The following is a 12,662-nucleotide window of genomic DNA, read 5'->3' as shown; positions in this document are numbered from 1 at the left end:
TCCCCCACCCCCAGTTCCCTGTGAGTTGTACTCTTTACTCACCTTTACTCACCTCATTGCCATGATCCCCAGTAGTTGTTTTTTAAAAAAACTTTAGGGAATGCCTGGGCACACCCCTTGGACATACCTATGACAAGACCCAGCCACAAAAGACACTAAATACATGTCTTGTTTACAATACCAGCAAAAGGACTAGTGAATGAAGAATTTACACCTAGAAGTGCTTCATGTAGTCTGATATCGATATAAAGTAACACTTCAGAAAAGTATAATAGTTTGGGCATGCCTTCTGTGGCTTTTATATATTTTTTCCTTTAAGCAATACACCCTCATTCTATGTCTTTAATTGTTCTTTAAATTCATCTCAGTTTCAAAAATAGTTCATCATATGGTACAGATAGTTACACCTCAGGACACGCAAGTCCAAAGCTCTCCTGGGAGGCAGAGCTAGTCGCATCATTCTTTGGATCATAGTGCTTGTCTCTGTAAAAAAGGAAATGTAATGACAATACATAACCACAGCAATAATGCTACAATAGAAAATACCTTTTTTCAAATTTTCTTCCCAAGATTTCGATCCAGGTGCTGGAGATTCTTCTTAGGAATCAAAAGAAGATTCCTTGGGAAGCACTGCGTTATATGACTGGTGAAGTAACATATGGAGGCCGTGTAACTGATAATTGGGATCGTCGGTGCATTCTTAACATTTTGGATAATTTCTATAACCCTTCTGTATTGCAGAAGGACTTTGCTTACACTATTGATTGGGTAGGGGAAGCCATTTATTTTTTCATTATTTTACAGCACTTTAACAACCTGTACATTGTTATACAGTGGTACCTCTACTTACAAATAACTCTACTTACAAATGTTTCTACTTACGAATGGAGCTCCGTCCGCCATCTTGGATGCGGTTTAGATAGGATTTTTTCTACTTACGAATTTTTAGATAGGGTTCCTTTGACCTAAGAATTTTTTCTCCCTATGGGATTCGACTTACAAATTTTTTCGACTTACGAATATGCGTTCGGAACATAGAGGTACCACTGTATAAAGGGTTGGTTCAGCCCTAACAGGAAATCATGGTTTCCTACCAGTGGTGTCGCAATTGGGGGGGCGGGGGTGGTGTGCTCCCGGTGCCGCGTCTCGAGGGGTGACAAGGCAGCACCCCACCGTGGCGGCGCAAGCCGCCATCACGCCACCACCGCCGCATGTGGAGGATATTCTGTTCGCAGCTGCAGCCGCAAGCAGAGGATCCTGGCACTGTCCTTATGGCGCTGGAGCGGAGGCGCCGGCAAACTGCTACGTAGCGTGCATGTGCGGCATTGCTACGTATGACGCATGTGTCATACGTAGTGACGCCGCACATGCGCACTACGTAGCGACACCCCACCCCTGGGTGCACATCATGTTTGCCGTTCCGGGTGCCTGAGCGGCTTCCTCTGCCACTGTTTCCTACTACTGTATGTGCATGCACCACAGCAAGACTTACATTTTACCCTCCCTTCTCACCTGTGTCCCTCTTTTGCATGCAAAAGGAGGAGATTAAAAACTTTCTGCTGTAATTTTAAACTAACCACAGTTTCCTGTTATAAAACTGTAGTCAAAAAGGGTCTAAGTGCCAGATGTTACTTTGGCTGTTTTGTACATTTCAGTCCAAAAGACTTGTTTTGCATGGACAGCTCTGCATTGCAGAGACATAGCTCACCTACAGGCATCTTAATGCACCTGTCTCTCTCTAGACTGGAACCCAATATACACTGCCAAGAGGAGAAAAAGGCAGAACTAGCCATGGAAAAACTGTTATGACTGGACTCAGGGAACTCTGGTCATTTAAACTTTCACATGCTCTAGCCAGTCAGGCTCAAACCATGGTTTCAGAACCTTGTTTCTTCTCTTAGAGTGAATTCCCTGAGTTCAGACATATTTGATAACCAGGGACAGCCCAGGACGTCTTTCCATTAGAAGCAAAAATTCCAGTGCTGTCCCCCACATCCTGCCCCCCCCCAAACCTGGCAACTGGCACTTGCTTGCTGCCTCCTGCTCCTCAACCACAGAGGTGTGCTCATGGATGGTGGTTGCATGCTCTGAAGAGGGTGAGCAGAAGGAAGATGGTGGCCCAAGGGCAAGTAGAAGAGTGTGCCATTGCAGCCATCAGGGCTGAGGAGCACCTAGCAACAGTAAGCACCTGGCAGTGGCAAGTACTGAGTGCCAGGTTCCTGGTGGCAAGAGGGAGGAAGTGGCAGTGGGGGCTGTCTGCTCCAGTTGTGAGAGGGGGGGTCATGCTGGTGTGGGGAGTGGTGGCACTACTGCTGGCAGTGAAGCGGCTGGAGGTGCAGCAACACACCCACCCACCCATGAAACACTGGCTTGTCTTGCCACTTTGGGTGGCAGCTCCTACCTCTCCATCTCCCAAAGCACATACATCCTGCCTGTGAAGGTTTATAGGCCTATACTAGGAAGTAAATATCATTCAGAATATACTTGACATTCCTACCGATGCAATGTTCCCTATTTTTGTATGGATCTGTTCTTGAAGGTGAATTCTGTTCTACCTTGAACAATGGCTCTATTTGGTTTCTATTGTTCTCCTATGAGGATGTGGGGTGAAGACATTAGTAGATGAAAAGCATTTTTCATTGGTTTTGCAGGTATATCAACCCATATCTGAAAAAGATACTTTGAAAGACTGCAGAGCCTATCTACGATCTCTTCCAGAGAGCGATTCTCCAGAACTCTTTGGAATGCATCATTGTGCAGAAAGAGCATACCTAAAGTCTCAAGCACAGTTATTTATTGAGTCAGTTGCCAGGACTCAACCAGCAATGACTACAGACACTTTCATCATCAGGTCACTCTTTGGAGATTTCTTCTTCTGTTTCTGGAATATGACCACAAACTAACAGAGTTAAGCATGCTTAAGTCCCCTGTCACATAGAACAGAGAAGAGAAAATATCCCATTACTGACTCATTGTAGCTTCTCGCCTCTTCTAATTTCCTTTAGTTGTTCATTTTCCCAACGCCTTCTGGGAATTACATGTAGGATTGACAACATAAACATGAGAATATTAGCATTAACCATTTTTTGCATATGTACTGTAATATATATACAAAATCAGGTGCACTACCCCACAAAGAATGCCTAGGATTATTTATTTGACAACGAACAATGAGCAACATGCAGTGAAACAAGGGGGGCATTAACTTGATTGATAATGATTGATATCTCTAAGACATTGGGTGTTTATCTGTTTGTTTTAGTGGCAGAAAGACTCAGGATGAAATAGTATTGGAAATAGCATCTGGCATTCAAATCAGGCTACCACTGACTGTAGAAGATATGGAACAGACACCTGAAACTGAACTCAAAGAAAAAGTTACATTTGAAAGCTTCAGGTCAAGCTCAGTTTGGGCTGCACTTGCAAAGGTTGCAAAAGGTCAGAACTTTGATTCACATAAAATGAAAATTAGCTTTATCTTGCAAGAAGGAATATACGTATATAGTTCTGGTCTGATTATTATTATTGTGAATACATAGTGGGGAATAAAATCAATAAATAATGATAAAATATATAGCACTCCAACATCTAAGATTAGGTTATTTCTCCTAATTAGCAATTTGATGCTGAGTGTTGGTAGTGAGTATTCTTACATGGAAGCAGGAGGAATTTATGGCATTGTGTCACAGCTGGAATATCTTGGAACTAAATGCATAAGAATTACCGGTAGTCCAGAATTTGCTCAGGGGTGTGTGTCTGTAGGCAAACATCTTCTCTCTTGGTTAAGCCTTTTAACAACTATGTTTCTAGCTACTTTTAATTTATGCGCTTTATTGAATATGCTGTTAATTTATTGCTTTATTACTGTGGTTAATGACACTTATTTTATGTTGACTGATATTTTTCAGTGTTTTTGCTTGTCTTTGTAATTTTTTGTAATTTTTAAACTTTAATAATAAATTTGCAATTCTTCTGCTTTGTGTTTCTTATTGTTGTATGCTGCTTTTAGAGGACTTATCTGGAAAGGTCCCCTAAAAATGTTTTAAATAAGTAAATACTGTAAGTTGGTACTGACCAATAAGCCGGGAGCAGAAGATCCAAATAGTGTCCCCTCTCTAAGAAAAAATACAATAATAGTTGTATATTATTGACAGTTTTCTGCCTTATAGGAGTGCCCCAAATTTGCAGTTTGATGCAGCTAACTTGCTCTACTTATCAGTGAGATAACCAGTGGGTCTTATTTTCTATTGTAGGTCCTAGTTCTTTTATGAGTTCAACTTTGCTAAATGTCTTACATCAGGAGATTAAAATGTATAATCATTTATTATCCATAATAATGCAGTCATTACATGGACTTCAACAAGGTATCAAAGGCGAGATTATCTTCACCACAGCACTAGAAGAGCTTTATGATTCAGTATTGAAAAACAAAGTTCCTGAACTGTGGCAGGTAGGTGAACAGTTTATCTGGGAATCAAAAAATAAACTTTTAGGATGAGATTATGGACTTAGCTACATTGGCCCCCCAAAAGCACTTTATATGTGTTGTATGTGCATTATAACACTACCACACAAGATGGCGCTGTGGAGTTTCGGTTTTGCCAACCCGATTTCTCATACAAAATTTACAACACGTTTAACTGAAACACTGCTTTGATGTGTCTACATCCAGCCCCAGTTGTGGCTGTCCACCAGCAGAACAGACTTCTGCTCACCAAATGTGATTTCTCCTTCTTTGCTTCCCCGCTGCAGTCTCTGCATTTCCACCAAAGAAAAGCAGAAAGGAGATACTATATCTCAACCCTAGATTGTGGTTTGTTTCACTGTAACTACCGGTAACTACACTCACTAGCTAGCCTCAAATCATGGTTTGTTGTTGTATTAGCTATCATGGTTTATTCATGTGAAACAAACCACAATTTGCCTGTCTGCAGGGCTCTCACCTGTTATCCAATAATTCTCCAAGATTATAGATAGAGGCTCTGAGATTACATCCTTAAGCTTTTTGAAACCAGACTTATTTTTTAGTAACATACAGAGTCTCTGTTTTCAAGTCATAGAACCGTCTTAAAGTCCAGAATGCATTTCCGACTACACTCAGCTTTACCTTGCCTCTGTATCTTGAAACCCAAGATGACACGATTACTTCGTCACATCAGTTCCTCTCTGTTGGTGAGGATCAGGTCCAAGACAGCTGATCCCCCTTAGTCCCGATACCATGATTCCATAGCAGTTCACAAAAGCAGAATGGAATCCTGGCAGTAATTCTTAACATCTTCAGAATCTCAGCAGTCTATTTTTATTTTCATTTTTAAAAGTGGGTTTCTAGCCTCTATAGTAAACAAAACTGCTTGAGTGGACAATGCCTTTTAAATCACAGAAAGCTGTTGCTTTCCATACTATTTCCAGCTGCCAGGGGTTGAGTAGGGCTTCTGTGTCCTGTATAGTGTTTTGTTTGTGGGTTGTTTTTTTTTGCATGCATCTGCTCAGAGATTACACAACTCTTTTACCTGAATGGGAAGAATGGATGATCAATTTTATTTTTGTAAATTTTAAAAACATGATATTGTGTTTGTTCTGCTATTACGTAACAGCAACATTCCTATAAATCACTTAAACCTCTGGGATCCTGGATTGATGACCTTGTTTTACGAGTGACTTTCTTTTCCATGTGGGCTAAACAAGTTATCACCTTTATGGAATCAAGGTAAAATGCAAAATATTGCAACAGTAAAGATTCTGGCGAAGTATATAAATATAAAGGAATGGCTTTGGCAAGAGTAGAGTTAAATGCCGCGGTTAACATACATTGGAATTGCAAATTTTCTGATGCCTACTATAGAAATCCAGAAACAAATTATGAACATGACATATCCAGTGCAGGCAAATTCCTATTTTGAACCTGATACGTATGTGGGATCTGCAGCAAAGTGTTCCTGTTCAATTTCTCAGCCACTCCCTTCCACTCCCTTCCCCTTCCATATTTTCTATTTTTCCTGTAAAAGTCAGTCGGCAGTCTATGTCCATGAAGCCTGCATAGTTATTGGATCAGTAGTGGGGTGCAGGAGGCCCCTCTTGGGGTCTTTTTCTCTAAAGTTTTTGTGTGTATATCTCTGTAAACCTTGGGCACTACTGCTGCTTCACAAATAACTGCCTCCATTCAGAGTTGTGCTGTAACTTCTGAATCTTCCCAGACCTGCCTTTTCCTTTAACAATCAATTCATCCTTCTGGATGATGGGCCCATGTGGAAAAGGAGAAAGGACCACCTCTACTGTTATGTATGCTTGTTGTTCTCATTCCATTTTTCATTCCTCGGAAAGGCCATTGTTTGGATAATGGATGGCATTCTTCACAGGTTAATGCCTCCAGCTGGAAGGAATTGGTGAGATTGTTTGGAGGTTCTAGGTTTGGAGGTTTGGGACGCAGGTGGCGCTGTGGGTTAAACCACAGCGCCTAGGGCTTGCTGATTAGAAGGTTGGCGGTTCGAATCCCCGTGACGGGGTTAGCTGCCATTGCTTGGTCCCAGCTCCTGCCAACCTAGCTGCCAACCTAGCTGTCTGAAAGCACATCAAAGTGCAAGTAGATAAATAGGTACCGCTACAGCAGGAAGGTAAAAAGCGTTTCCTTGTGCTGCTCAGGTCTGCCAGAAGCAGTTTTGTCATGCTGGCCACATGACCTGGAAACTGTACGCCGGCTCCCTCGGCCAATAATGCGAGATGAGAGCCGCAACCCCGGAGTTGGTCACGACTGAACCTAATGGTCAGGGGTCCCTTTACCTTACAGAAGCCTTGTGGCTCATCTCACCAGACTGAACCAGCTTGCACTTTACTATTTGTTTATTTATTGAATTTGTATACCGGCCGTCTGAAGATCCCAGTGTGATTCACAGAATAAAATCACAAAGTACATAATAAAAACAAGAACAAACAAGCCAATAATCCCCCCTCCCAGAAACACATTTACAAGAATATAGACTGTTAATCAGCCAAATTAATGTGACCTCTCCCATTATTTCAAACAACTACCCCCCCCCAGTGTTCCTCCCTATGCTCCTATGCCATAGCCACTGCTGTTGTGCACTTTGCCTTCCCTTTTGCTCTTAGCACTGACTTCATGAAAATCTAGGATTGTGAGGTGGTACTAGAAATCCTCCAATGCATGATGACACTCTTATATTTACTCTTACATGTGTACGGATTGTACTTTTAAAGTGGTTATGCCTTTGGCTAGTGCAGATTGTCATTATTTATTGTATTGTATAACTGACCATTTAAAACTATAATTAATATATATATCCACTTATTCAAGAGTAGAATTGTGTACTTCTAAACTTATCATTCTTAAAGGCATCAGTATTTAGTGGTACTTCAGAAGCTAACCAAAACAACTTTGCAACCTGGTGAGGAACTTGACATCTTTGATGGCAGCTCTCAGGTACACCCCAGCTGCTTTTGGCTTCCAGCTTTCTTCTTTCCACAAGGTACATAATTTCATGGACAGTTATTGTTTTCAGCAATGTGTAGATAAGGAGTGGGGAACCGTGGTTGCCTACCAGGTCATTGTTAGAAGTTGGCATAGCAGGGGCTGGGTCTTTTGTCTCTTGGGCCAAGCCCCAGATTGCATGTCCCTCCCCTTTTCCAAAACTTTTTATTTTTAATAAGAAAGTCCTCATAGGGTGGCACTTGGTGCACTGCAAAATGCAGTGCCGGTGAGGCCCCAGCCACTTGACCCCTTAATTTGTTTTCCAGTTGAGGCACAGATTTTATTGATCTGTGGTGCTGGGTAGCATATGTGGATCATTCTGGCTGGTGATAGGAAGCCATCAACAAGACAAAGATTCTCTGCTGGGTGCAGAGGGGTGGAGCCCCACCCTGGGCAGTTAGCAAAAGACAATACAGAGTTGGGAGGGAGGAGTTTCAGAATTGCCGTGGGCTCATGTAAGCAAGAGGAAAAATAGTTTTGTTTCAGGGAATTAGTTTGCAAGTTGGAGAAAAGGGAGCCACAACACAATGTGGATTGACAGTTTGAATCCAACATAGCAGCCATGAGAGAAACAGGACCCTTCTGGAATGTAAAGCTGGAAGTCCCCACACCCAATTCTAAACTCAGGTTGTATATATATGTAAATAAACCATATGCAGGCAACCCCCATTTTAGGCATGACCAATACGCACAGTGCAAAACCCAGAACCAGGGGTGCCAACTTGAAAATATTGTGGGGGCCCAGGTAAGCTCCACCCCATATGATCAGTCACATGACATAGTGCACACGCACCATTTGAATGGGAATGCCCATCAATTTTGTGGGGACCCTGACCCCTCAACTATGGGAGCCGAAGCACCCATGGCCCCTAGGAGGTGGCTCCTATGCCTAGAACTCACCCGGAATTGTAATAAAAGACTTCATTAAAAGGGTGGGGCAGGGCGAGGTGAAGGCAGAATGTGGTGTCTCAGTTACACATTTCAGGCAAGCATGTAGTGACCCGGAACACAAGCCCTGCACAAATCGGGGCTTGCCTATATCATAAAGACCCCATAGTCTACTCTGTGCCCTATCATCCAACATAGACCCTGGTAAGTAGGCCTGGTACCCCTGGAGTCTCGCACCACTAAGATTAGGGTAGCGTGCAACAATATGTTTAAAAGTTTGTACAAAACATATAGCAATGCTGAAAAGGGTTCAGAAAAGGGCAACCAAGATGATCAAAGGTTTGGAGCAACTTTCCTATGAAGAAAGATTACATTTGGGACTTTCTAGTTTAAGAAAAAGAGTAAGAGGACATGATAGGTGTGCATAAGGTTATGCATCGTGTGAGGGAAAAGTGGAAAAAGTCCCCCCCCCTTTTTAGTCAACTAAAGCTGGCTAAAGCTTAGTTCCAACATGTGCTCACACATTCATACATGTATTTTATTCCTGCAGGATTTCTTACTGCAATTCTTCAGAATTATGCTCGGCAGGAAGAATTGCCAGTGGATTCTCTTAATTTTATCCACAAAGTTCTTCCATTCGTTCAGGATGAAGATCAGAGTTTTAGATTTTTCAGTGCAAAAGAAGCTATAATAAACAAAGCATTTAAGGTAAGAAAATAAGAGCTCATGTAGCATAATGGTTAATGAGCTTTGAGCTTGGAAGATTGATCTAAGTTATTGTTCATGGCCTTATACAATGTTTTTTTAAAATAAAAAATACCGAGAAAATGTATGTGGTATGTTCTGATCATTTTGGGAATATACTATGTAAATATTACTATTGAAGAGTGTCTGGAACACATTTCTGAAACAACATGGAGAAGAAAATCCTATGGGGGAAGGTTGTAGGGGGCAGGCTGGGGTGTGAATTCCCTTCCAATTCTCCAGTGCCAAAGTATTTTCCTTCTGAAGCACATTTACTTCATTTCCAAAGGAGAAGGAACCACTTTCTGCAACTCTCAAATGACTTCCTGCCAGGACTCAGTAATTCTAGGTAAAGGTAAAGGTACCCCTGATGATTAGGTCCAGTCGCAGACGACTCTGGGGTTGCGGCGCTCATCTCGCTTTACTGGCCGAGGGAGCCAGCGTTTGTTCGCAGACAGCTTCCAGGTCATGTGGCCAGCATGACTCGCTTCTGGCGAACCAGAGCAGCACACGGAAACGGCGTTTACCTTCCCACAGGAGCGGTATCGATTTATCTACTTGCATTTTGATGTGCTTTCAAACTGCTAGGTGGGCAGGAGCTGGGAAGGAACAGGAGCTCACCCCGTCACGGGGATTCAAACCACCAACCTTCTGATCAGCAAGCCCTAGTGCATAGGTTCAGTGGCTTAGACCACAGCGCCACCCGTAGATTCTACACACACAAATTTGAGCATCAAGAGACACTTTACTTAGTTCAAATTCTGTTAGGCCACCTCCTTCTGCCCATTTAAAAAGTACTAGAACACCTGGGAAGTGGTAGCCAACATTGTGCTATCCTGATGTTGCTGGACTACAACTCCCCTCATTTTCTGCCGGTTTGGTCAATGGCCAGGGATGGTGAGAACTGTAGTCCTGCAGCACTTTGAGGGCACCATACCGACTATTCCTGAGCTTCAGCCATGCATAGCATCATATAGGAAGACCATCTTACTCTGTTGCACATCAGTTAAAATGTAATTTACAGGTTACCACTGAATGTAGATGTGAAGGATGGTGTCGCAGAGGCTAAATAGCGTTCAGTCTACCTCTGTAAAGGATTGTTTCACTAATTGCTGAATGCATGAAAAATTGATACATAAGAATGCCTTTTCTATTGTTGATGGTGATTTTATTTGACCAACATAGTAGTCATACCTTGGATCCCGAACGCCTTGCTAGTCAAACGTTTTGATTCCCGAATGCCGCAAACCCGGAAGTGAGTGTTCTGGTATGTGAACATTCTTTGGAACTCAAGCGTTCATGGTTTCTGATTGGCTGCAGGAGCTTCCTTTAGCCAATCAGAAGCCGCACTTTGGTTTCCAAACGATTTGGAAATAGAAAGGACTTCCGGAACAGATTCTGTTCAACTTCCGAGGTACAACTGTAGTACTGACCCACCTGCCAATGCTACCTGTAGGTCAGGTGCCTCTCAGGATACGACAGCCAGGTCAAGTTCCCTATCTTAAAACATATAATCATGTTGTTGTTTAGTTGTGTCCAACTCTTTGACCTCATGGACTAGACTAGAACATGCCAGGCACTCCTGTCTTCCACTGCCTCCCAGAGTTTGGTCAAACTCATGTTGGTAGCTTCGAGAACGCTGTCCAACCATCTTGTCCTCTGTCGTCCCCTTCTCCTAGTGCCCTCAATCTTTCCCAACACCAGGGTCTTTTCCAGTGAGTCTTCTCTTAAATGGGGTGGCCAAAGTATTGGAACCTAAGCTTCAGGATCCGTTCTTCCAGTGAGCATTCAGGGCCGATTTCCTTCAGAATGGATAGATCTTCTTGCAGTCCCTGAGACTCTCAAGTCTCTCCTCCAGCACCATAATAGCTGGTTATAAATTTTGAAGGTTTTGTGGAGTCTGGTGGACTAAAACTGCATAGGTATAAAAACAAACAAGAAAACCCTATCATATGACGTTCATCTATCATTTTTGTTGACTTTCAGGAATCTTCTCGGTGTAAAACTGGAGTTATAGTTTGTGGCTTATACATAGATGGTGCTTGCTGGAATCCCACTACAAAGGCATTGGAAGAGCCTGAGCTTCACCAGAGATTTTATCCACTACCAGACATACATTTTTTACCAAAAAAGGTGATTTAAATACAATGTACATTCTGTGTTATGACAAGAGCTCAGGGTGGCAACTGGTAACGCTAATGATACAAATTTTACAAGTTGTGAGCAGCTATATAATCTTATATTTATACCTGAAATGACTTCATTGTATCATTTTACTACATTATGCACTCCTTTTCTCAACCACTCCCTTATTCTGACCCCAAGTTTCAACCTGTAAAGTGTTTTTATCCATGCTGCATGCGCCTGGTGTTTATGGCAGTTGTGGTGCATCTGGCTGGCTGTTCTGAATCTATGATGAATTAACAGTGTGCCGTGCTTGTGCAAGCAATTGTCAGGCTACTCATGTAGAAAAAAGCCCATCCACCGCTCCATCACCAGATGGGTACTGTAGGTAGAGGCTCTTACTAACATCTCGAACCCTTTCCCCTTTAAAAGAGAAGATAGATATGTAAAGTTTGCCTATGTTGTGCTGTGATTTCCTGCTTGGCATAATGGTTGCTTGCACATACTGTATATTGTATGTTTTCCATGCTACTCTTTCATATTCCTCCCATATACAGTCTACTTAAAAGATCGGTGTTATGCTAATATGTATTATTAATTAATCAAAACCTTTCTTTTGAAGATGGCCTCCCATGCAAGACTCCATCTTCTAGAGGAGGAAGAAGTCTGGCTACTTTATGAATGTCCACTATACAGGACACCTGAAAGATCAGGAACACTGTCCTCTACAGGTATATCAACTAATTTTATAACAGTAGTTAACCTACCAAGTCTTATAGCACCCAGCCACTGGATAACAAGAGGTGTTGCATTGTTATGCCAACTAGATGACTGAGAAGATTAAAAAAATAATTACCCCTTAAACTTTGATACTCTTCAGACTGTTGGACCGCCTGAAGTTTTGGTAAACTGATGCTTAAGAATAAACAATATTTATTGTGGTTTTCATTATGATTTATCTTTTTTATTTATATAAGCATGATAGCAGATTAAACTTATGTGTGTCAAGCTACCCATGTGGTAAAGTTGAACTTCCTCAGCTCCAGCAAGAAACGTCTAGTGCTCGCTTAACACAGTATTGTTTCTAATAGTGACCAGCCCAATGATGCTGGAGCCTTACAATGAGGGCATTAAAGTTATTGCCACTGTCCTGAATCAAAATTGTACAGTTGGAAGCGACCCTGAGGATCATATAGTCCAACCCCCTGTAATGCAGGAATATGCAGCTGTCCCATACGGGAATCAAACCTGCATCTTTGGCATTAACAGCACCATGCTCTAACCAACTGAGCCATCCAAATCTGTAGCATTCCTACTGAACAAATAGTACCCTGTTTCTCATATTTTAAGACATACCCATAAAATAAGCCATAGCAGGATTTTTAAGCATTCAAGGAATATAAGCCATACCCCGAAAATAAGA

At 42.1% G+C, this 12,662-nt stretch overlaps 1 protein-coding gene across 1 annotated transcript in view; it reads left to right on the top strand.

The window, feature by feature from the left end:
* Positions 1-12,090, top strand: part of DNAH14 (dynein axonemal heavy chain 14) — a 135,051-nt gene extending 122,961 nt beyond the window's left edge. Inside the window, 8 exon segments of the mRNA XM_060273279.1 lie at positions 571-768; positions 2,652-2,851; positions 3,263-3,438; positions 4,254-4,450; positions 5,595-5,707; positions 7,348-7,481; positions 8,922-9,079; positions 11,862-12,090. Of these exon segments, the coding sequence (XP_060129262.1) occupies positions 571-768; positions 2,652-2,851; positions 3,263-3,438; positions 4,254-4,450; positions 5,595-5,707; positions 7,348-7,481; positions 8,922-9,079; positions 11,862-12,074 (1,389 nt within the window). The 3' untranslated portion in view covers positions 12,075-12,090.
* Positions 12,091-12,662: the final 572 nt, after the last annotated feature.

The sequence above is a fragment of the Zootoca vivipara genome, chromosome 3 (genome assembly GCF_963506605.1).
Source record: "Zootoca vivipara chromosome 3, rZooViv1.1, whole genome shotgun sequence".
NCBI lineage: Eukaryota > Metazoa > Chordata > Lepidosauria > Squamata > Lacertidae > Zootoca > Zootoca vivipara.
This window is presented reverse-complemented; position numbering and strand designations above follow the sequence as displayed.